The following is a 24,820-nucleotide window of genomic DNA, read 5'->3' on the forward strand; positions in this document are numbered from 1 at the left end:
CTATTGAGATCCTAAAGGAGGGGTTTGGAATACATGCCTAGTACCCCGTATAAATTGGGTTCTCAGAGGGTTTTTATTTAGTGAGTGAGTATATAATTGAATGAATAAGTGCGTTACTAATTTAATAAGCTTGGTCATTTATCTTTTCCTTCTGGGTAACATTGGCAGTAAATTTGGCATAGTAGTGTAAGTATAGGATTGTTACAGGAATCAGATTTGGTGAAGAGCCGTGAAGAAGCAACCCTAGTAGAAAGGCACAACTTTCTGGAGCTGTTTAATGTGGGCTCCATTGCTCTCATTTCAGTTCTACTAAAGGTGTCACTATAATAGCACAGTGCAATAAATGATCTTTTATTCGACATAAAGATTATGTACAGTCTCTCTCTCTCTCTTTTTTTTTTTTTTTTAAGGTGGTAAAGCATGTAATAATTTTAGGAAGGTCTTTATCAAAACTGGTTCAAATTAGATTTTTGATACTTCAAGGAGTAAATTTTTATTTTTATTTTTTTATTTTTTATTTTTTTAAATTTATTTATTTATGGCTGTGTTGGGTGGGTCTTCGTTTCTGTGCGAGGGCTTTCTCGAGTTGCGGCAAGTGGGGGCCACTCTTCATTGCGGTGCGCGGGCCTCTCACTATCGCGGCCTCTCTTGTTGCGGGGCACAGGCTCCAGACGCGCAGGCTCAGTAATTGTGGCTCACGGGCCCAGTTGCTCCGCGGCATGTGGGATCTTCCCGGACCAGGGCTCGAACCCGTGACCCCTGCGTTGGCAGGCAGATTCTCAACCACTGCGCCACCAGGGAAGCCCCAGGAGTAAATTTTTAAATACTCAATTCAATGTTGTAGACTTTACAAGTGTGAGGTAGTGTTCATGAAGATAAATGTCGCAAGCCTGACTTCTTAGAGATAAGAGGGTTAGGAAAAAACAAAATCTAGAGTAGTTTTCTTTAAGGATTTATCTTTGGGTCTACTAATAGGTATTATCAGTTAATGATCAGTTATCAGTTAGTGATATTAATAGATCTAGGCAGGTATTTCAGAAATTGCATGACCCTCAGTCCTGGCTTATCACTATTTCAGGGTCAATGTTTTAGAAATTTAGAAGCCTTGAGTTGACTTATGTGGTTGGGTGTCTGTACATAGTTCTTTATTTTTTAATTTTATTTTTATATATTTAAAAATTTTTTAAATTTATTTTTGGCTGTGTTGGGTCTTCGTTGCTGTGCGTGGGCTTCTCATTGCAGTGGCTTCTCTTGTCGTGGAGCATGGGCACTAGGTGCATGGGCTTCAGTATTTGTGGCATGCAGGCTCAGTAGTTGTGGCGCAGGGGCTTAGTTGCTCTGCGGCTTGTGGGATCTTCCCAGACCAGGGATGGAACCCATGTCCCCTGCATTGGCAGGCAGATTCTTAACCATTGTGCCACCAGGGAAGTCCCTGTATATAGTTCTTTAAATCACTGGATGTTAGCTTTTAGGGCATTATTCTTTTGATTTTTATGACATTTAAGTTTTGGTGGGTAGCAAGAAAGTAATTTTGAATATTGTGTGAGGTTAGTTTTAAGGTGAAAGAAAATGAATTGAATTGGATTTTTAATATATTTTTCTTCGACTTTATATAACTTTACTGTCACTTGGAGCGGGGCCTTTAGAGATTCTAGTCTAAGTGAGAAAAAACTCTTTCCCTGCTTTCCAGTCCCTGCCTCCTCAAAGCCAGTTTGAATGGTGGTTAGGTTGTTTATGAATAGACAGATTCCTTTTGGAAATGATGCACAAGTAGTGAGAATTAATCTTTGGCGTCTTCTTCCCCATCCCCCTATGGTAATTAGTTGAAGGGAAGAAGTTTCTGTATTCATTTATTTATGAAGTAAATAGCTTATTTATGAATCCATGGTCTGATCATAGATAGTAGAGAACTAAACAAAAGTATTTTTACAGTTGATAGAAAAATCAAATGGATATTTGTTTTACCTTCATATTTCTTACCTAATAAAGTTACCAATTTGGGAATATTCTCAAAATTTATCCTCTCCTATCCATTCTCAGCGCTATTGTTTTGGCTTATGGCAACATCATTTCTTGTCAGGATTTATTGCATTTCTCTTATGTGGTCATTTCTTCCTCTCCTGCCAGAGAGTGGGATTTTCCAATATCAGATCAGTTACTCTTCTGCTTAAAATTCTTAGTTTCCTCAAAGCCCTTGTTGTGATACACACAGGCTCTCCATGATATGACCTCTAGCCTCCTTCCCAGTCATAAACTTCACTGTTATCAACAGTTTAAGATATTATTTCACTGTTTGCTGGCTTCTATTGTTGGTGTTGATGAGTCACACAGCATAATGGCAGTTCTCTTGAAGGTGATGTTTTCTTTCTGGGTGCTTTTAAGAGTCTTTTTGTTTTGTGTTTCGTTTTTAAATAAACCTCTGTGTTACACAGTTTCACTATGATATATCTTTACCCTGCTTGGGATTCTTTGATCTTCCTTTGAGGATTGGCTTTTTTTTAACACTCCCAGAAAGTTCTCAGCCATTATTACTTCAAATTTTTCCTCTCCTTATAGAGCTTTTATTAGGTGCATTTTGGACCTTCACGTTCTCCATGCCTTTTTTCCAAGTGGAATATTGTGAAACGATATAAAGAATCAAAATGTCCAATAGAGGATTAAATAAATTCTATTTCAGCCATAAAAATAGAATAGTAGACCCATAAAAATGATGTGGAAGAATATGTAATGATATGCAAAGATATTAACAATATGTTAAATGAAAACAGGTTACCAAACAGTATTCATAATGACTCTGTTTTTATAGTATGTATATTTATAATATTATATTTAATATTATTATTTAATATTTGCCAAAGTAAAAGGACAAATAATATTTACCAAAATGTTAATATTAGTTACTTGAACATCATAGGATAATGAGCGATCTTGTTAGATCTTTTTTGGGGGGCTTGGATTTTTAATTTTCTTTTTTTTTTTTTTAAGTAAATTTATTTATTTATTTTTATTTTTGGCTGCATTGGGTCTTCATTGCTGCGCACAGGCTTTCTCTAGTTGCGGCAAGTGGGGGTTCGTTGCAGTGCACGGGCTTCTCATTGCAGTGGCTTCTCTTGTTGCGGAGCACAGGCTCTTGGTGCGGAGCACAGGCTCTTGGTGCGCAGGCTTCAGTAGTTGTGGCACGCGGGCTTCAGTAGTTGTGGCTCACGGTCTTATTTGCTCCACGGCATGTGGGATCTTCCCGGCCCAGGGCTCGAATCCATGTCCCCTGCATTGGCAGGCGGATTCTTAACCACTGTGCCACCAAGGAAGCCCCTTTAATTTTCTATAAATGGGAGAGGGGGGTCTGTTTTCATTTCTCTTGTGTATTTACCTAAGGGTGGAATTTCTGGGTTATATGGTACCTCTGTGTTTACCTTTTGAGGAACTTCCAGACTTTTTCAAAAGCATTGTGTCATTTTACATTCTCACCAGCAATGTAGGAGGGTTTTAATTTCTCCATGTTCTGGTCAAAGCTTTTTTCTCCTCACTTAAAAAACTCTGTTTTGGGACTTCCCTGGTGGCGCAGTGGTTAAGAATCCCCCTGCCAATGCAGGGGATGTGGGTTCGATCCCTGCTGCGGGAAGATCCCACAACTTCTCAGTTGCTCCCAGATCTCCGGAGCAACTGAGCCCGTGGGCCACAACTACTGAGACTGTGCTCTAGAGCCCATGAGTCACAACTACTGAGCCCAGGCGCTGCAACTACTGAAGCCCGTGCGCCTAGAGCCTGTGCTCCGCAGCAAGAGAAGCCACCGCAATGAGAAGCCCCGTGCACCGCAACGAAGGGTAGCTCCTGCTCACCACAACTAGAGAAAGCCCACACGCAGCAACAAAGACCCAGCGCAAACAAAAAAATTAAAAATTAAAAAAATAGTAAATAATAAACTGTTTTATTTGTACCAAGCTTATAAACATCATTGTTACAAGTGTTTATTAACACTCTCTAATTGTATTACAGAAAAGCTATCACATCCAATCCCTGAAATAATGCTCTTCTCAAAATTTCCTGCTTGTACAACTCTTTTTCTAGCTTTATTGAGATAATTGACACATAACATTGTATTAGCTTAAGGTGTACAATGGCCAACACTTATGTGTTTTTGATTATAGCCATCCTCGTGGGTATGAAGTGATATTTCTTTGTGGTTTTGATTTGCATTTCCCTGATGGCCAGTGATATTGAGCATCTTTTCAGATGGTATTGACCATTTGTATATCTTTTTTGGAGACATGTCTTTTCAGATGCTTAAGTTGGACTATTCATCTTTACCATTGAGTTGTAAGAGTTCTTTACATATTCTGGATGCAGGTTCCAGATCAGATTTGCAAGTTTTTTTCCCCGTTTTGTGTCTTTTTACTTCTTTGGAGCAGAAACTTTTTTTTTTTTTTTTTTCAATTTTTGACGAAGTCCGATTTATTTAATTTTTCTATTGTTGCTTGTACATTTTACTACTCATAGTTGCAGGATCCATTCACAGAAACTAATTTCCTGTACTGTCAGAATTTCCTATACCGTCAGCATCCTATGATTAATATAGTTGTAAGTACTGTGTGTACATATAGTAGTTTTGTTTTTTTTCAACTTAGCATTTTTATGTATAAATTTCCTTCTATTTATATTGTCCGTGCTTCATTTTTAAGAGTTGTGTCATGTTTTGTGGTTGTACCATAGTTTACATAGTTGTCATTTTTTGCTTGTTTTTCAACTTCACGATTTAAATAATGCTGATAGGTAACTATCTCCATCAACTTAAAAGTTATACTTTTTTCTTTCCTTAGGTCGGATTGATTTAAAACAGCTGATAGCAAAGAAGATACAGTTGACAGCAGAGGCAGAGGTAAGTAACTCCCTCTTCCAGAAACAAAAATGTAGAGTTTTAGGGTAAAGAGTTTTATTCAGTACAATTTTTAATGCTAAACTGTTTAAAGAGTTATTTACCTTTCTTATCAGTCGAAATGAAACAGGAAAATAAGGTCTGCCATCTCGTCATCCTACATAAGAACCAGATTGTTTTTTGTTTTTTTTCTGTACTATCATCCATCACTCTCATTTTCTGGCTTTTACCGGTAAAACTCAATTTTAGCAAACATGATACAGTTGAATGCTTGTGTAAGTGCTTGTGTAGGTGCTTTATGAAAGTATCTGTCATGTTTCATAGTAAATAATAGGCGTTCAATAAACATTGAATCTGAATTTAGAAGTAGATTCCCTGTTACGGATGTAGAAGAAATAGAAATATCAACTCACAAACAACATCAAGACATTTCAGGGAATTCCTGGCGGTCCAGCAGTTAGGACTCGACGCTTTCACTGCGGTGGCCCGAGTCCAGTCCCTGGTCGGGAAACTAAGATCCTGCAAGCTGTGTGGCGCAGCCAAAAAATAAATAAATAGCAGACATTTCAAGCAGGGCAAACAGTTCTACAAGTTAGAATTCAGCAGTGCCCTCAGGAAATTCTGGAGGACAAAGAACACTTAAAAAAAACAAAAAAAACCTGGGACTTCCCTGGTGGCACAGTGGTTAGGAGTTCTCCTGCCAATGCAGGGGACACAGGTTCCTGCCCTGATCTGGAAGATCCCACATGTCGCGGAGCAACTAAGCCCCGTGTGCCACAGCTACTGAGCCTGCGCTCTACAGCCCACGAGCCACAACTACTGAAGCCTGCACGCCTAGAGCCCGTGCTCCGCAATGGGAGAGGCCACCACAGTGAGAGGCCCGCACACTGCAGTGAGGAGTGACCCCCACGTGCCGCAACTAGAGAGAGCCCGCACGCAGTGACGAGGACCCAACGCAGCCAAAAATAAATAAAGAAAATAAATAATTTTATATTAAAAAAAATATCTAATACTCTGTGTGCCGAATATAAGTTGACTTCAAATCCAAGCCAGCCTCTCTTTTTCCCAATAAGATCACTTTCAAAATTTCTAAGGTTTCTAAGAGTCTTTGAAATACACCATGTCTATTATTCATTTTAAAAATTTATTTCGGTAAATGGTTTCCTCCAAGCATATGAATAACTTGTATTAACATAGGCTTAGTGGAAATGCTTGGGTTTTGGAGTCAGACAGACCCACCTCTATAACCTACCTTGTGAACTTAGGCTATTTGCTTATCAGTTTATTCATTCACTGATACTGTTTTGAACACCTTCTACATGTCAGGCTCTGTTACTAGCCCTGGGATACATAACTAATCAAAATAAAAGGCCTTTTCTTCAGGAAGCTCACATTCTAACACAGGAGATTAGTCAGTAAATAATAAACCTGAGAAGCAAATGACTTATATGGTCAAAAATACATAAGTGCTCAGCAAAAGAAAAAAAATTATTGGCCAACTTGAATATATAAACATCCAATGATGTGGATGAAATAGCCCTGTTTTTATTAATTTAGTTACGTATGCATGCATGCATATATGCATTTATATGGAATACTTTAAATTTAGATATTTTTATCCTGTTTCATAAAACAGTATATGCAAGATTGTTTGCATTCACTTTGATATTAGTGTCTTTGTAATTGTGAGAGCTAGTTTTTTGTTTGTTTGTTTGTTTGTTTTTTGTTGTTTTTTTATTTTTTTTTAAACATGAGAGCTAGTTGTTAAGTTATTTCCAGTCCTGGGGTATTTTCACTGTCATTTCGTTTGTTGGAGATCCAGCACTTTTTGAGTCCAGGGATGGTGCTCTCACTAGACATTTTACTACAAGTACCTATTTGCTTAACATTGCGATATCTCCCCCCCTTCCCCCCCCCCCCCAATTCTGGAGGTATATATGTATTTTCTACAATATAAGCACTTTACATTGCTTTATAAAGTGGTATTCAAAAGGTATATTGACTATACTTGAAACTGAGAGTCTAGACTCCTAGTTAATAGTGTGTTACATTTTATTTTTCCTGATTCCATTAGGTTACCTGTGTAAGCCTTTAAAACTACAATGATCCAGGCCATTTCTGGTGAATGTCTTTTCCAGTTACTAATTTGTTATCCCATTATAAGAGATTGAAGACTTGATTATTTGGTAACTTGGACTTCTCTGACAGATAATATATAATTTTGGCTAACAAAAGAAAACTATTTAGTATGTAGGCATATGTGCTACTTTTAAGGGCCCATTCTTGCAAATTTAGTCATTACAATAAAGAAATTTTGTTTTTATGGCTTACCAGAATATTCCTGACCTTTATTCCTCTAGACGGGCTGGACACCTTCCATTCCTTTTCAGATTCCCCTTCTGTTCCTGTTTTGCTCCTTGTCCCCTTCCCAGAAAGAACACAAAGCCCTTACTGTGCTCTGCTTGTGAGGGAAAGTTTCACATTTGTGAAAGCGCAGTCCATCCCTGCTGTCATTGCTATTTATTTTAAAAATCTGAGGTGGGAGGGGAATTTAAAAAAAATATAGCATCAGTAACCCAAAGAGGAAAGGGAATGTGGAATGAGAAGTAAAAGGGGAGGGGAGGGGGGGAATGGAGGGAATGTTTCAAGGATTTAAGTTGAAACTTTGTTTTTAAAGGGAGTATTCTACTTCTCTACTTTATATATTAATCAGTGAATAATATTATATTCTGTAGTTTGGTCAGTTGGAAAGATTTGAAGGAGAGAGAAAGAAATGGATGAAGTAAGGGAATAGAAGCTGAGGGAAAGGTGGAGGTTGGTTTAGCTAGTATTATTTATTACTCTGTGTTGTGCAAGACTTGTTCCCGGTTATTGAAGGAGGGCATGGCTTGAACAGAGGTATGGAGGAAAGAAACTTAAACTGTGTCTTGGAAATTACACTTGATTAGCATCTGTGCCCCTGGTGGAGCATGATAGAAAGAAAAATAAAATTTGGGCTAGATTGTAAGGCATTTTTTTCCTACCTTCATGCCCTTGTTCATGAAGCTCTTTCTACTTGAAATTTCCTTTAACTTCCTACCTTCACCAATTAAAATATTGTATATCCTTCAAATTCTCACTCAAATGCTGCTGCTTCTAAAGTTTTCTAAATACCGCAGCTTGAAATGATGTCCTCCCTTTTATACTTCTAAGGTCTTAGCATATACTCTCTTTGTTATACACTGCTTGTTCTGAATGAATCACCAAAATTCCTTTGGTGAACTTATGGACGATTTGACTTAGGAGTGTTTTAATTGGCAATTTGGTATCTGAAGAGATTGAACATCTTGCCATTATTAATTAATTGCAGTGTTTTTGAGGGAGATACATTAGGAATGCTGTACTGATATCAAAGTTGATGATATAGAGTTTGGAGACAATGAGACCAGACTGGAAGCTACTATAATATTTTAGTGTTCTAGACTGAGTAAATAGAGGCAGGGAGGAGAAGGGAACTACATTTAGAAGTCCTGTTATGGGCTAGGCCTTATACTAGGTAGGTGCTTTATGTATGCAATCTTATTTACTTAAATTATCCCATTCATAACAGTGATGTCTAACTGGTTATGTGTTTTTGTTTGCTTTGTTAATAACATTTACTAATACGAAATGACCATTGAGGTGGCAGGTATGTGAATATTGTTCAGAGCCATGAAATTTACTTGTTCTTTTCCCTTGTGGGATTTTAGAAATAATTTTAGAGACAAATGAAAATAAACAATCTTTCTAATCATTGGTAATTTGGTGTCATGTTCCAACCCAGTTGGACACTCTTACCCTAATGTTTAAAGTAAGAACACTGGACTAGTTATCTCCGGGGTACCCTTCAGCTCTAACAGTCTGTGTCATCATTGTGTAGCTAACTTAAACTTTTGCTCCTAATTCTCTACTTCCTGTTGTAAAGGGAATAGATAGACTATAGCTCTTACTGGGCAACTCTTTCGGCTCCATGGCACTAGAGTTGTCAGATAAAATACAGTATGCCTAGATAAATTTGAATTTCAGGCAAACCACAGATAGTTTGTTGGTCATCATGCAATATTCGGGACATACCTAGACTAAAAAAGTTAGTTGTTTATCAAATTCAAATTTAACCAACTGTCCTAAATATATATAGTGGGGGGGGGTCTCCTATATTTTTATTTGCTAAATATGGCAACTTACAAAGAATTCAGTGAAAATTTATATATACAGATAGAGGAGCTCCTATTAAGGAGAAAGGTGTGAAGAAGGTTGTCAAGTACTGAGCAAGCTCTTTAGTCCTAAGGGAAGAGAAATGAGAGAGGTGATGACATTAGTGGGTTGAACTGATTGAATTTTTTAAGGTCACTTCTAGGTCTAAATGCTGTCATAAAAAAACTTTGAAGTACTTAATTAAAAAAAAAAATATGGTGCTAGTGGGGTCATACAGCACTATGTATGACCTTTTGAAATCCTTAGAATTGTATTGTAACAAGCCTTTAAAGATCTTGGAACAGTCCAAGGGAGATTCAAATGATTAGGTTCCAACCAGCTACATCAGAGCTACATTCTCTACATTAGTAGAGAAATTAGCTTTAACATTGTTTTATATTTTTTCTATTGGTTGCAGATACCAGAAACCTACTTTGCCTTATTTAAGCATAAAAGGAAGTGTATTTGAAAGATTAATGTATCTCATAGAATCCTAGGAGAAGTTGAACACGCTCAGGCTTTGGAAAGGATATTTATTTTAATGGCAAGAGTTCAGCTATTTCTGAATTTTTCAGTTAATAAGGTTTCCAGTCACGCTTTCTAAGCTCAGAGTTTCAGGTCTATGAGAGAGAGAATTGAATTTTGTTCAGAAGGGCAGGGCCATATAGTACAGCCCTAACCTGGACACGGGGTGCCTGTCCTCACCTTTGAGGACAGTTTCCAGAGGAAAGTGAGTATGTTGAGAAGAGAAAAGAGGATATCTTTACTATCGATGTTTGTAGAACTTTTATTAATGTACACAATTTTATAGAGGAAATGTTAGGTCTAATGTGAAAATTGAAGGGATGAAAAATTACTTTCTCTTTCTGCTTCTTAAAAATACATATTTATATTTCACTTGCTTCTTATATAGCATTTCTAGTGTTGTTTTTCATATCAGTATCTAGTGCAGTTGCCTAACCATTAAATGAGCGATGTGTAATGAGTACGACTCAAATGGCATGTCTACAAACGAGGCCTCCTCTTCATGGCTTATCACTTGTTCAAGTAAACTAAAGAAGTTTTTGGATAGTGCCAACTTATTTGATTTGTTGGCAGACTGCTGGAAAGACAAGTCTAAGTGTTTTCTGCCCAGAAATTCTTTGATCATTTGTATAAGTTGAGATTAGCTTGTGCCGTAATAGCAACGCAAGATGAACACAAATAATTGTGGCTTAAACAAGATAGAAGTGCATTTTCCTCTTGTGTCAATGATCCAGAGGTGAGAGGTCCACAGCTGGTATGGTGACTCTGGTCCTCAGCGACTCCTCCTTCTGCCTCCCCGCCTCACCATTTGTAGGCTGTGATTTGTCTTCTCATTGTCCAAGTGGCTTCAGCCATTTCATCTGAGTTTCAAAGAGCAGAATTGATGTAGGGGAAGAAAGGCGGCAAGGAACAGGTGCCAGCTGTCTGTTAAGGAAGTTTTTCTGGAGGTTTTGTCAAACCGATTCTGCCTGTATCTCATTGGCAAGAACTTAGTCACCTGGCCACACCTAGGTGCAAAGGGAGACTGGGAAATTTATTTATTCTGGGCATTTAGGTGCCCAGGTAAAAATTAGGGGTTCTAGTACTAAGGAAGGGGGTGGGAAATGATAGGTTGACAATTAACAGTCACTATAATAACTATCCAATTATCCATTGTAGTTTACTACCCCTGATCTTCTGGTCAAATCTTACCTTCTTTTGGCTGTGTAAGTGTGACTACATTCTTCTGTTTCCCTTTCTGCCTTTCCTCATTTTACTTAAATACATAAATAAATATATTAGTCTCTAGTCTGCTTTGATAAACTTTGGGAAGGTCAGTTCATTGTTCTTTATGATTTCATCACTTATTTACAAAATGAAGAAATGTACCTGCCGCATTCCCCCTTAGGAATGTTCAGTAATTTAGTTCCATGAACAACACTTACTTGGTTCCTTTGTCTGTCAGGCACTACAGTAGGTGCTGAGATTTTGAAGACGTCGTTTCTGTTCTCATGCTAGCCGAGAATACTATCTACAAAATGGATAAGCAAGAGGAACAGCAATTGAGTTAGATACCTTTAAATTGTTCATTGAAAGCTCTTAGGTGATGTCACTGTACGTTGGTATTCTTGGTAAGAAACTACATGATTTTAGAGCTCTATTGAAGATCTTACAGGTGATGGTTACTCTCTGTTTTGTAATGTCTCTGGAAACAAGAAAACACTGTGCTGTGTAGTGTAATTCACTTGGCAGCTTTTTTTTTCCATAGTGCCAAAGATCAGTGACAGATTAGATAAGGTACCTTCTTTTAGAAAAAAAGTGCAAGGTTTAAAAGATTTTATTTTAATGTTTTGATACCATATCACAACAGGAGGATTGTTTGAAGAACAGGAGGAATATATTTTCTTAATTAGTGTAGTTTTTTTTTTCTGATTATAGAAGTAATATAGGCTCATTGCAGAAAATTTATGAGACAAAGTATAAAAAGGAAACACTTACCACCCATATGCCCACCACTTGGAGATAATATTTTGGTTTATTTTCTCCAGTAATTTGTTTTCCTTCTTATATTGTATGCACAGATCCAAGTAGACACATGCAGGCATCTGTGTCAGATACATTAGCAAAATCAGCATCCATTTATATATTCAGTTGTATATTTTTCTTAACATCATTTTGTGGCTTTTTTTGTGTTAAAATATTCTTTGAAAATGTGATTTTTAAAAAATTATTTCATGATAGTCATTTGTACGGATGCATCATTTGGTAACTACTGGGAATGTAATATTTTTACTCCTTTCTTGTTTTCTAGCATTTAATAATGGCTAATGAAGTGAAGGAGGTAGGCAGTGATGATAAGAAACTGTAATATATACCATTTGGATAGTTAAGATGCAGGAGCTACCTAAGTAGATTCAGGTAAATAAATGTGTTTCAGCTCAGTTTAGACTGATAACAATATGATATCAAGAATATTGTAGTCTAACTTAAATTGGGAAATAGCCCAGGATGAATTTTATTTTAAATAAAAAGGGATTAAAATTCAGAGCTCTAATTTGATTAGTTTCTGGTTTATCTTGAACCTTTGGCTTCCTGTATTAAGGATTATGTAATAGTTACACTCAAGACTTTTTTTGACTATGTAGGAGGAATTTATTACAATGCACCATTTAGGACTTTAAACCTCTTCTACACGGATGCCTTCAGATGAAATGTTTGTAACAGAACTAAGCTAAACAACACCTGTTTACTGGATTACCTACCATTTTCAGGCTACATGTATGTACATCATTGACATTTTAGGTTTTACTCTTTTGGCTTATGGCGCTAATCATATAGAAGCTATTTTATATAAAGTACAGTGGAAAGCAATATAATATAATGCGAACTCTGAGGTCAGATAGACTGGAGTTCTGATCCTAGTTCTATAGCCTACAAGTGGTGACCTTGGGTAAGTCACATCACTTGACTTGTTCACGCTTAGATCTCTCATATGTAAAATAGGAATTCTATTGCCTACTTCAAAGACTGTTTTAAGACTAGAAATAATATTTAAAAGCCCCTAAGAGAGTATCTAGCATAAAGCAGTCATTCAGTTATTAACAGCCATTATCAACAATAACAACAGTAGTGATTTTTAGTTCCTTTCCCTTTATAGTTTCCACAAAGAAGTCAGGGCTATGTAGTTTTGTTTTGTTTTAGATATCTACTTTCTGCTTTATAACAGATATCGAATAAAGCAAGCAGTGGTATGAGTAGGGGTTTCGGGGGCAGGAGTTGATATCAAAAGCTGTCTGGAAATATATTTAACACATACAGTCTTGGCAGTTGTTTTGCTGAGAGGTGACTGTAGAGTGGTTAACAAATAGACATGGTTTTAAAGTCAGGTGGGGGAGGTGGACATTAAGACACCAAAAAATAGAAATATTAAGCATTTTAGATTAAGTGCAATGATGGAAAAGAATAAGATGCAATATACGTTAGAGTGAATTGTTAGGGGAGCCCTCTCTTGGGGATTCAATTTAAACGCTGTATTACCTGTTCTGTTGTGTTACTTGCTTTGCCCGAAAAGGTCAGGTTTCTGGTTCCATGCCACTGTGAGGTTAAAAGATTCTCTGTGCAAAGCCAGGTGGTGAATCAAAGAAACAAGTAATTCATGAACTAGTGATATGACCTTGTGAAGTCAGAGTATAATTTTTATTTCTTAATTTTTTTTATTTACTAGATCACCAGTTTATTATAAAAGGATATAATAGCTCAGGAACAGCCAGGTGGAAGAGGTGCACAGGGCAAGTATGGGGAAAGGGTGCGGAGCTTCCATGCTCTCTGAGTGAGCCATTCTCCCTGCGTCACCATGGGTTCACCAACCTGGAAGTTCCAGAGTATAATATTTTATACTCTCTACTCAGAGTATACATGTTTATTTTGTGTTTCTTTCTCTCAACCTACTTTAAAAATTTTTCATGCCTCTGTAAGGGTTACTTTATCCGTAAACGACCCTGCTCTTTTCTCATTTTAAGACTCAGTCCAAAGTAATCTCTGTTTGGAAGGCTTTTTAGAAGCGTTCTCTTTCTGAAGTGCAAATCTGAATATGTTTATAAACCTTGCGCTTAAAACACATTGGTTTTCAGTTGCCCTTAGGATAAAATGAAAAATTCTTAAAATGGGGGAATTCCCTGGTGGTCCAGTGGTTAGGACTCCTCCTTGCTTTCACTGCTGAGGGCCCAGGTTCAATCCCTGATTGGGGGAACTTCCCTGGTGGTCAGGTGGGTAAGACTCTATGCTCCCAATGCAGGGGTCCCGGGTTCAATCCCTGGTCGGGGAACTAGATCCCACATGCATGCCACAGCTAAGGAGTCCGCATGCTGCAACTGAAGATCCCGTGTGCCGCAACTGAGACACAGCGCGGCCTAAATAAATAAATAAATAAATAAATCCCCGGTTAGGGAACTAAGATCCCACAAGCCGAGTGACGTGGCAAAAAACAAACAAACAAACAAAAACCTTAAAACATCTGTCATGAACTATAGACCCTATTTGTTTCTCCAGCCTCGTCTCTGATCACTCGTGCGTGCCTTCACTGCGTTCCAACCGTAGAATCTTTGCTTCTTGGTGGTTGTTCCCCATTCTTAGAATCTTAGAGGTTGTCTCCTTTAACTGCTTGTTTTAAAAATGAGGTTCTTTGATAGATTATCTAAGCACCTTGCTTTTCTAGTTTCTAGTTAACTGCCTGCCTCCTTCCTTCTGTTTTCCTTCTGTCCATCTGTTGTGCTGGGACAATCATATAGTCCATGGGCTGGGTGAAGTTAATGTTAATAGAGATGAGATTGAGAAGATAAGTAAATTAGAAAGCCTATAAGCTTGTCTCCTTTTCAGGTTACTGATAGACATTTTTAGACAGATTTATTGTGGTCACGTTTTGAAGTGCTAATTAACACAAGTTTCATGAAATAGAAGAACTCAGAAAAAGGCAGAAGTGGAGCACTTCTTGTACTGTGCTTCCGTGTATTCCCTCTTACAAAGGGATTGACAGTAATAAGCAGTCACTCTTTATTTCTATCAGTACTTGGATACATGAAAGGAGGAGGTTAAGGAAACTTAATAGTGTCCACAATAGAGTTCTTCCTTGTGTCCCAGTGGCAGCAGCTTCAATCAACTTTAATTCCTCAGAGAAAGAGGACAAAGGCATCGTTGATGAAAAAAATTAGTAAGTCCTTCTAAGAAAGAAGTGGACAATCTTATTCACGCCAAATTGAGGATTATAACCTGGGAACAGCCTCTCAGAAATTTCCAAGAACTGTTCTGCCTATGAGAGGTCATAGACAGTTATATTAAGTTTTTGAGATAGAGGGCTGTACATTAAATGACAGATTATTGACAGTTGACACAATCCAGATCTAGAGGTACAAAGCAGGTAGTAGGTCATGGTCTTTGGGGCCCCTTACAAGATTAAGAAGGAAGGTTATCTCCTAAGGAGTTGTGACCCTTGATGAGATTAAGAAAGAATGTTATCTGCTAAGGAGGTTTGGTTAATGCACATGCACAATACACACTAAAGGGGGGAGGGAGGAGGTCCAAACAGGCAAAGGAAAATATTATGTTTAAATCTTTCTCGTCTTGCCATAAAATGTGAATTTTATATCATCAGCATTAAGAAATGCCTTCATGCTGTTGTTGTCAAACCCAAGTTTGTGTGCCTGGTGCAGTGTGAAACCAAACAACCAAAACATCAGAGTTTGGAGCAGAGAAAAGTTATTGTAAGGACCAAGCAAGTGTTACCCGAAAAACTGGGTTCACTTCTTGGTGGGTGTCAAGCCAAAAGACACAACCAAGGCAAAGAGTGGGAGAAGGATTTATTACTTGGAGAACACTGGGGATCTTTCCCAAAGCATTGTCTCCCCAACAGCAAAATTGGGGAAGTTTTAAGCCAAGGGTACATGCATATTCATGGAGGGGCTTGAGCTGAGAAACATAGAATTGGGCTGAAAGTCCACAGAGTCTAAACTTTAGTTGAAGTCATGAGGGTCAACATCGTTACTCCATCCTCCACCCGCGTGAGGGCCTTAGTTCCTGCTGAACTCAAAGATATTATGTATATCCCTTGAGGAGGAACTAGGACTATTGTTTCTTAACTCCTTTTCCTTTGTTCTGCATTCCCTTACTTCCCTTAAGATCATTAATTATGAGATCTGTTCAAGGGCAAGCATTGTGACCAGGCTTAGATCACAATATTACTTAGGCCAAAAATGGCTTCTCATATGTCAAGAAAGCCATGCCTAGTTTTCTTTCTCTGGGGACCCCCTACCCTATTTGCTTACACAAGGAGAATGAGTGGCTCATGCTCAGAAGACATGAACTCTGGGTGGTTTTCAGGGAAGAGTTTTTAAAGGCAACATTTGGGGTGGCGGCTGTAGGGTGTATGACTTTCTTCTGATTGGTTGCTGGTGAGGTAACAGTGTGCTGTTCCAGGAATCTCAAATCAACCTTCTGGGTGAGACCAGTCTGGGGTCTGAGCCTGCAGTTCCCATCTTCCACCTGGAATTGTTCCTGTAGAACAATTCGAAGATATGTATCAGATTGTTATGTATATCCCTTGAGGAGGAACTAGGACTCTGTTTTATTGTTGAACTATCTTTCTTGACTGCTTTTCCTTTGTTTCTGCATTCCCTAATTAGTAACTGCATGAATCTGCCCTTTAGAACTCTGGGAAGGTCTAGGAGGCTCAAGCTTTTTTCCTACAAACAAGAAACAGGAAACACAGAAAGGCTTTTATACCTGGAAGGGCCATGTAGGCTCCTGCTCAGTTTCACTGTCCACTGAAAGAACAGCTCAAAAGGTAAAAGTTGTGAGTTAAGCTTTTATTCAGGAACCTTATTCAGGGACCTCATACCCCAAGAAATAGCCTCTTAGTGGCTCTGAGGAGACTGTTCAAAAGAGGCAGGAGAGGGCTTCCCTGGTGGCGCAGTGGTTGAAAGTCTGCCTGCCGATGCAGGAGACACGGGTTCGAGCCCTGGTCTGGGAAGATCCCACATGCCGCAGAGCAACTAGGCCCGTGCGTCACAACTACTGAGCCTGCGCGTCTGGAGCCTGTGCTCCGCAACAAGAGAGGCCGCGATAGTGAGAGGCCCGCGCACCGCAATGAAGAGTGGCCCCCGGTCGCCGCAACTAGAGAAAGCCCTCGCACAGAAACGAAGACCCAACACAGCCAAAAATAAATAAAAATTAATTAATTAATTAATAATAATAAAAAAAAGAGGCAGGAGAGGAGCCAGGATATATATGAGATTTTTGCCTGGGAAAAACATGTAGTCAAGCATAGGAGGATTACTGCTAATCACAAAGAATAGACATCTCAAATTAATGATTTTAGTACTTTTCTATGTACAGGAAGATACAAGAATCTGGGGCCATTTGAAAATTTTCCTTAGATGTGCAATTTACTGTCTAGGGGTCATTATATCCAAAGCATGGAATGCTTCCTTGTTTTCTCCATCCTGAATTCCCCTCAAGGGTGGGTGACTGCAGTGGCAAGGGTTTGATCCTTGTAGAACTGGAATGGTGGGCAACATTCTTTGCTTACAGTAGGAGTTTTGGAGTATGGGGAGAAAAAGAAGGGGAAAAGAGAATGGTTTGATTGATGAGGAGGGTGAGGATAAGGAGGTTGCTGTAGGCTGTGGAAATTGCAAGTTTTGGGGCATGTACGGCAACGGCTCATCTGTGGGCGAGTAGTAAGGCACGAGCTTGTGCCGTGAGAAGTTGAGTATTTTTCATTTGAGTTGGGTAGATAAATATCAGCTTTTACTGATATTTTTATAACATTCATTATGGCTTGTTTTTTTCCCATGCTTCTGGTCTACTTAACCCGATACTTAATTGGGAAGGGTGCTAGTTCCAGAGTATGAGGAATCCTAGTTAAAAGATTCCAGGCTTCTTTTTTAATGTTGAATAAAATTTCAATGCACTAATGTGAATAGTGGGTAAAGTGTTAAGACCTTACATGGTTTCGCCCCTCTCCTGCCACCCTCCCCTTCTTTTCTGACCTCAACTCTTATCACTCTTTTGCTTCAACTATAATGTCCTGTTTCCTTGCTATTACTCAAACATTTCAAGGGTGTTCCTGCCTCAGGGCTTTTTACCCTTAACGCTTTCTTTCTTCTGGTACTTTTCCCACAGGTATTGACTAACTTGCCCTCTTACATTCTTCAGATCTTATCAAACGTCATCTTATTTTTGAGGCTTTCTCTGACCTCTCTATGAAAAATAGCACCCTCTTTCCCCCAGTCCCTTCTCTTTCTTTCTTTCCCTAACACCATCTGGCATACTATATGTCCTGTTTACCCCCACTGGAGTTTTAAGTTCCATGAGGGCAGGCACTAGGTTTTGTTCATTGTTGGATCTCCAGTGCCTGCAGCAGTGCCCAGAACTACACCTAGCACTTAGTGGAATGAACGAATTCTTTCCCTTCTTCTCTTTTAGTGTATTTCTACGTGAGACAGCGTTTTTGTACCTGAAAAATACCTTCATTTATTAAGCAGTCCAATGCTAGAACTTAATGAGAAAATAGCCCACCCCCCGCTCCTTTTTTTGTTTGAGTGTCACTTTTTTGGGTGTTTGTTTTGTTTTTGGTTAGGGAAGCACTGTAACAGGGAAGAGCCAATTTTGACTCCACATTGGATCTGTTTCTTTTACTTTAACCTTTGCTTTTCGTTGCTTTTGTTATTATACATAATGGCCTGACTCAGGGAACCCTGCCCCTCTGCCTGAATGTTAAACTAAAGTTCCTCTGTTCAGCTCTTAGGGAGACAATCTGACCCTGCCCACCTGTAAATGGCTACAGAAAAGAAGAAATTAACACATCCCCTCCTTTTTTGCAAGATAAATGGCCTTATTACTTTACTTCCTCACCTCCTCCTCCTTACTTTTCTATAAAAGAAACTGGCATCCAGACCCCGATAAGATGGTTTTTTGGAAACCCTAGTCCTCCATCTTCTCGGTCTGCCGGCTTTCCGAATAAAGTCGTATTCTTTGCCTCAACACCTCCTCTCCCGATTTATTGGCCTGTTGTGCGGTAAGCAGAGCGAGCTTGGACTCGGTAGCAGCATCATGCCTATTGAAAAATTTCAGAATGAAGATGGGCATATAATTGAAACAAGCAAAAGGAACTAAAATAAAATACTATTTGATAACCTTAATATGAACAAATAATTTTATAAAACTCTTTATTTCTTCCAGGGAACATAGGTTCTATATGTTTCTGTCCTTAAAACCAGGCAGCATCATTCACATTTTCTGTTTGGCTAATACTTTCCTCTCTTGGGTTTTCATCATATTGTCTCCTCCTCCCACTTTTCAGTTAATCTTAAGTCCTACTTACTGAGATCCTTAAAGGTTTCAGCTTGACATCCAGCTCAAAAAAGGCATTTCCAGTCATCTCCGGTTTGCTTTCTTTGCTAAACTTTTATATGTTCTTTGAGTCTTTTCATTAATGGTTCTATTTCTCAGGTGACATTTAGGTAGTCTACTGTGTATTGTTCATATGTGTGTATCTCGTATTTTTCATCTCCATCAGCTATTGTTACTGAACAAGGTTTGTGTGCCTGACACACAGTGAGGCCAAATAAACTGAAACATCGGAGTTTGTGTTACCGAGTCCAGGCTCACTCTGCTCGCCGCACAGCAGGGCAATAAATCAAGGAGACGAGGTGTTGAGGCAAGGAATAGCGACTTTATTCGGAAAGCCAGCAGACCGAGAAGATGGCGGACTAGGGTCCGCCCCCCCCCCCCGCCCCCGCCCCAAAACCATCTTATTCAGGGTCTGGATGCCAGTTTCTTTTATAGAAGAGATGGGGAGGAGGTGAGGAAGTAGAGAAAAGGCCATTTATCTTGAGGAGGGGATGTGTTAATTTTGTCTTTTCTGCAGCCATTCACAGGTGGGCAGGGTCAGAATGTTTCTCTGTGAGCTGAACAAAGGCCTTTTAGTTTAACAGACAGAGGGACAGGGGTTCCCGGTGGCAGGCCATTATGTGTGCTTACAGCTATAGACAGTGATTATAATAACAAAAGCAACGAAACGCAAAGGTTAAAGTAAAAGAAACAGATCCAACTTGGAGTCACAGTTGGCTCTTCCTTGTTACAGTTTGGGGGTAGAAGTTTTTATAGGCAAAATTTGGGGTGAGGGCTGTAGGGTGTATGGCTTCCTTCTGATTGGTTGGTGGTGAGGTAACAGGGCAGTGCTCCAGGAATCTTGCACTCAGCCTAAAGTTGCCATCCTCCATCTGGGTGGGGGCCTTTGTTGTGCAGAAGAGCTCAAAGATATTGTATATTCCTTGAGGGGGAGCCAGGACCCTGTCCCAAGGCTTGCACTATTGTTTCTTGACTGCTCCGCCCTTGTTTCTGCATCCCCTCCCTTCCCTGATAAACAGCTGTTTGAACCTTCCCTTTGGAACTCTGGGAAGGTCAAGGAGGCTGAATGAAGCCTATTTCCTACAAACAAGAAATGGGGAACACAGAAAGGCTTTTGTGCCCAGTTCTCACTGCCCGGGACCCCAAAAACATTTGGGAACTCTAGAAGGAAGTAGTTTGAAAAACCTTCATACAGTTCCATTAGATACATTAATATTTTCAGGCTTTACTTTTTTTTTTTTTTGAATTAATTAATTAATTTATTTATTTTTGGCTGTGTTGGGTCTTCGTTTCTGTGCGAGGGCTTTCTCCAGCCGTGGCGAGCTGGGGCCACTCTTCATCGCGGTGCGCGGGTCTCTCACTGTCACGGCCTCTCACTGTCATGGCCTCTCACTGTCACGGCCTCTCCCGTTGCGGAGCACAGGCTCCAGATGCACAGGCTCAGTAGTTGTGGCTCACGGGCTCAGTAGTTGTGGCTCACGGGCTTAGTTGCTCCGCTGCATGTGGGATCTTCCCAGACCAGGGCTCGAACCCGTGTCCCCTGCATTGGCAGACAGATTCTTAACCACTGCGCCACCAGGGAAGCCCCAGGCTTTACTTTTAAAAGACTTGGCCAAGCTCTTGTTAAAACAGAGTCCAGAAAAACAAAAACAAAAACAGAATCCAGAAAAAAGGCTACTTCAGATATTTTAGGTTCAACCTAAATAATATAGTTAGAGGAGAGAGCATTTTTTTTTCTTGAAAAATTAGTAACACTTTGTTTTCCTTTGTGTAGATGAGTCCTGCCAATTTTAAAATACCACAATTTACAATTTGAGCATCCACAGTAGGTGGCCCATTATAATTTGAAGAAAAAAATTTTTTTTGCCTCATACTTTTCAAAAACTGTAAGTTTTAAAGTGTTAAAATGTATAACAATTCTGTGTTATAAAAGTGTGTGTTATAGTTAGATAACTATATAGCTGTGGAGGTAGGAATATACATTATTGTATAAATGTTGGTATCACAGAGAAATGACATGACTTAAAATATTCAATATAAACACTGGACACTTGGTGCTGAAGGGGTTGCTTGAGAAGAAAGGGGACTTAAAATTATATAATGGTGACATAATATTGATTTTTGTTTTCCGTATAAAAATTTGAAGAGAAAAAAATAATGTCATTTTTAGCATTTCTGTTATTCTGTTTTTGTATATCATTCGTAGGAGTTCATTTAATAGGTGATTACTTTGATTTATGCCTAAAAGTGTATACATGCTTTTTTAAAATTTTTATTTTATTTATTTTAATTTTTTTGGCTGCGTTGGGTCTTCGTTGCTGCGCGCGGGCTTTCTCTATTTGCGGCAAACGGGGCTACTCTTTGTTGCGGTGCGCGGGCTTCTCATTGCAGTGGCTTCTCTTGTTGCGGAGTGTGGGCTCCAGGTGCATGGGCTTCAGTAGTTGTGGCTCGTGGGCTCTAGAGCGCAGGCTCAGCAGTTGTGGCACACGGGCATAGTTGCTCCGCAGCATGTGGGATCTTCCCGGACCAGGGCTTGAACCCGTGTCCCCTGTATTGGCAGGCGGATTCTTTTTTTTTTTTTTTTTTAAGCAGATATTCATTTTTTTCTTTTTTACATTAATTAATTAATTAATTAATTATTTTTGGTTGTGTTGGGTCTTCGTTTCTGTGCGAGGGTTTTCTCCAGTTGAGGCAAGCGGGGGCCACTCTTCATTGCAGTGCACGGGCCTCTCACTATCGTGGCCTCTCTTGTTGCGGAGCACAGGCTCCAGATGCGCAGGCTCAGTAGTTGTGGCTCACGGGCCTAGTTGCTCCGCAGCATGTGGGATCTTCCCAGAACAGGGCTCGAACCCGTGTCCCCTGCATCGGCAGGCAGATTCTCAACCACTGCGCCACTAGGGAAGCCCTGGCAGGCGGACTCTTAACCACTGTGCCACCAGGGAAGTCCAAAGGGTATACATTCTTAAAAAGACAAATCATCATGTTGCTTTTTCAGTAGCAGTTTCTGAAACTACAGGTCAGCTGTAGAAATCACTTTTCTGTTTTTATTCCTGTGAATTCACTTATCATGGATTCCTTTTGATCCAGCTCTATTTAGGAGAACCCTTTAAAAAATGTCAACAACTCATAAGCTAGTTAGCTCCTAATGTTTTCCTTTATTTGTCTTAAAATTCTAGGAATTGAAGCCCTTTTTTATGAAGGAAGTTGGCAGTCACTTTGATGATTTTGTGACCAATCTCATAGAAAAATCTGCATCATTAGACAATGGTGGTTGTGCTCTCACATCCTTTTCTGTTCTTGAAGGAGAGAACAGCCACAGAGCTAAGTAAGTATGAGTAATAGTTTCTTCTAATGCACAAGTCTACTCTAGCACAGCTCAGTGGTCTCAATGTGGATTGCACTAAAAAAGCCTGGATTCACACCACACTACCTTTTATTAGCCATGTATTGCTATTTTAAACACTTGAAGGGTGGGTTTCTTCATCTTAATATGTGGATTATAACAAACATGCATGCCTCATTTAAGACCATGCTGACTTATAAAATAACATAGCCAACACTTGCTGAATGCTTTACATTTAAACCAAACAATGACCCTGTGAGGCACATAATATAGCTGCATATTACAGGTTAGGAAACTGAAGCACGAAGCAGTTAAATGTTGTCCAAGATTACACAGTGGGGATTTGAACCCAGTGTCCGTGCTCTTCACTGTGTCTTATACTGCCTCTCTATTGTACTCTATACAGTACTTGTAATAAAGTACAGTGCAATTAGTATACGTTATTTTAATTGGTCAGTCATCCAGAGCAGTAGAGGGAAGGCTATCCAAGGCCAGTGTGTGCTAATTTGCCATTTTGTGCTTTCCTTGGTTTTATGCCTCTTTGGTCTCTGTCAGTCTCCTGTTCTGGAGAACTGTTTTGACCAGAATAGCTAACCATAGCAGAGGTGCTAATGGTACTGCAAGAAGCCCTAAAGAAGGTGATAATGTTAGATGTTAAAATGTGAGGTTTTAGTAACTGGAGGTAACCTTTTAGATCAGGAGGCTGTTGGGGGTTGTTGGAAGACCTTAGGGGAGGGTATCATACATATCAGTGCAGTTTTGGAGGACAGACCAAAAATAGTATGCGAACTGAGTAAAGTATGGCTGGAGGCTTGTCCTTAGGGGTGTTTAGGAGAAGGAAGAGTGGTTGTCAGCCTGTGATTCCAGGAATGCATCTCCATAGGGGCTGGGCTGTGGGGTCTTTTTGAGTGCTGCTCTAGTTAGGTTTACCTAACATCTCTTCCTTCCTAATCAGATATGTCTGCACCTACCTCACAGCATTGTTCAGAAGGAGCAAATGACAAAACATGCATAAAACCCTAACACAGTACCTGGATCATAGTGAGAAGGCAGTTAATATTATAAGCTGTAGTTGGTAATATTGCTTTTCTTATCCATAGGTTTAAATTTCTTGTAATACTTGAAGTACTCATATTTTAATTTTTTGCTCTTCCCAGAGATCTGAGAGCACCTCCAGAACATGGAAAGATTTTTGTTATAAGGCGATCTCTCTTAGAGTGAGTATTTTTAGTTGCTTTTGTTAATTATTTGAATTTTTAAAAATCAAACTATTCTGATGGTTAGAATCACTGAGTACTCTATGAATGTTTAATAGGTTTGTTCTGTATTCATGTAATACATTGGTTTTGATACTTGTTTTTGTACATTTGCCATCTCTTGCTCCTCCTTTCTGATCTTTTGGTTCTGTATCTAGTTTCAAAGGAGGAGTTGGAGATAAGAATGGTTATTGGTCCTCTGATAAATTCCTTGAAGTTGTGCTGCTAGAACAGAAATTTTCTAATTAGGTAAACCACTTCAAGAGAGTTTCGATGGTGCTGTCTTCTTGATACATAAATTTTTTTCATCTCTTCTTTGGCTAGCCAACTTTGAGACTTGATGGTTTTCTCAGATTTACTTATTTTAGAACCCCGATTGTGTAGATTTTATGGGAAAAAAATAGGCAATGTAAATTAATTGTGGCAACTTCATTTGTGAACTGAAAATTAAAGGTACATTTTGAGTAGGTAATGAATATTTCTTTTGAAATGCTGTCTGAGTTGATTATCATTGATTTCTTCATTAGAATACTGATATTCGTGAGTAATGTTCTGTGATTACTGTTTGAGATGTTTTTGGAGTGTGGATTAAGCATCTTCTGAACTGCTTTGAAGTAAAGTCTTTAATATATGGTGTTTTAAAGTTAAATATCGATTAATTTTCTTTGAACTACATTTACAGTGAGCTGTTTGAGGTGGACCACATCAGAACGATATATCACATGTTCATTGCCCTCCTCATTCTCTTCATTCTCAGCACACTTGTAGTAGATTACATTGATGAAGGAAGGTAAGACAGTATTGTATACCTGTTTGCTTAGTTGATGCATGGGGTGTTGGGAGTTTTCACTATACTTAAATTTTGAAAAAAGATGATTTGGTTAAATTGCTTCAGAAAATCCCAAAGCAGCTGATTTGAGGGTGAGAGTTCTCTCTCCTGAAAAGTACAACTAAAAAGAATATTAGAAGTTTTATGACTTTTATTTTTAAAATGGTCTATTTTAATAGACCATCTTAGTAGTTTCTAGGTAATTTTCCTAAATGAGAGAATATTGTATATATGACTTACCAATTTTTCTGCTATGGGTATGCATTTTAAGTTGTTTCTAAAAATAGGTAGTTTATTGGAATTTAACATTTGAAAAACATGATATTTTTAATATAAAAATCAAATTATAACTAAAAATGACAGTGTGATAATCATACATTGAATTATGTGCTTTATTAGTA

The 24,820-nt window shown here is 38.9% G+C and overlaps 1 protein-coding gene across 6 annotated transcripts in view; it reads left to right on the top strand.

Moving 5' to 3' along the window:
• Positions 1–24,820, top strand: part of SOAT1 (sterol O-acyltransferase 1) — a 58,462-nt gene that overhangs the window by 22,736 nt on the left and 10,906 nt on the right. For all 6 annotated transcript variants that reach the window (XM_059903771.1, XM_059903750.1, XM_059903764.1 and 3 more), the window contains 4 exons: positions 4,818–4,876; positions 22,168–22,316; positions 23,492–23,551; positions 24,273–24,380. In XM_059903771.1, coding sequence (XP_059759754.1) covers positions 4,818–4,876; positions 22,168–22,316; positions 23,492–23,551; positions 24,273–24,380 — 376 coding nt within the window. The remainder of the gene's footprint in view (positions 1–4,817; positions 4,877–22,167; positions 22,317–23,491; positions 23,552–24,272; positions 24,381–24,820) is intronic.

Source organism: Balaenoptera ricei, chromosome 1 (genome assembly GCF_028023285.1).
Source record: "Balaenoptera ricei isolate mBalRic1 chromosome 1, mBalRic1.hap2, whole genome shotgun sequence".
In the NCBI taxonomy this organism is placed as follows: domain Eukaryota; kingdom Metazoa; phylum Chordata; class Mammalia; order Artiodactyla; family Balaenopteridae; genus Balaenoptera; species Balaenoptera ricei.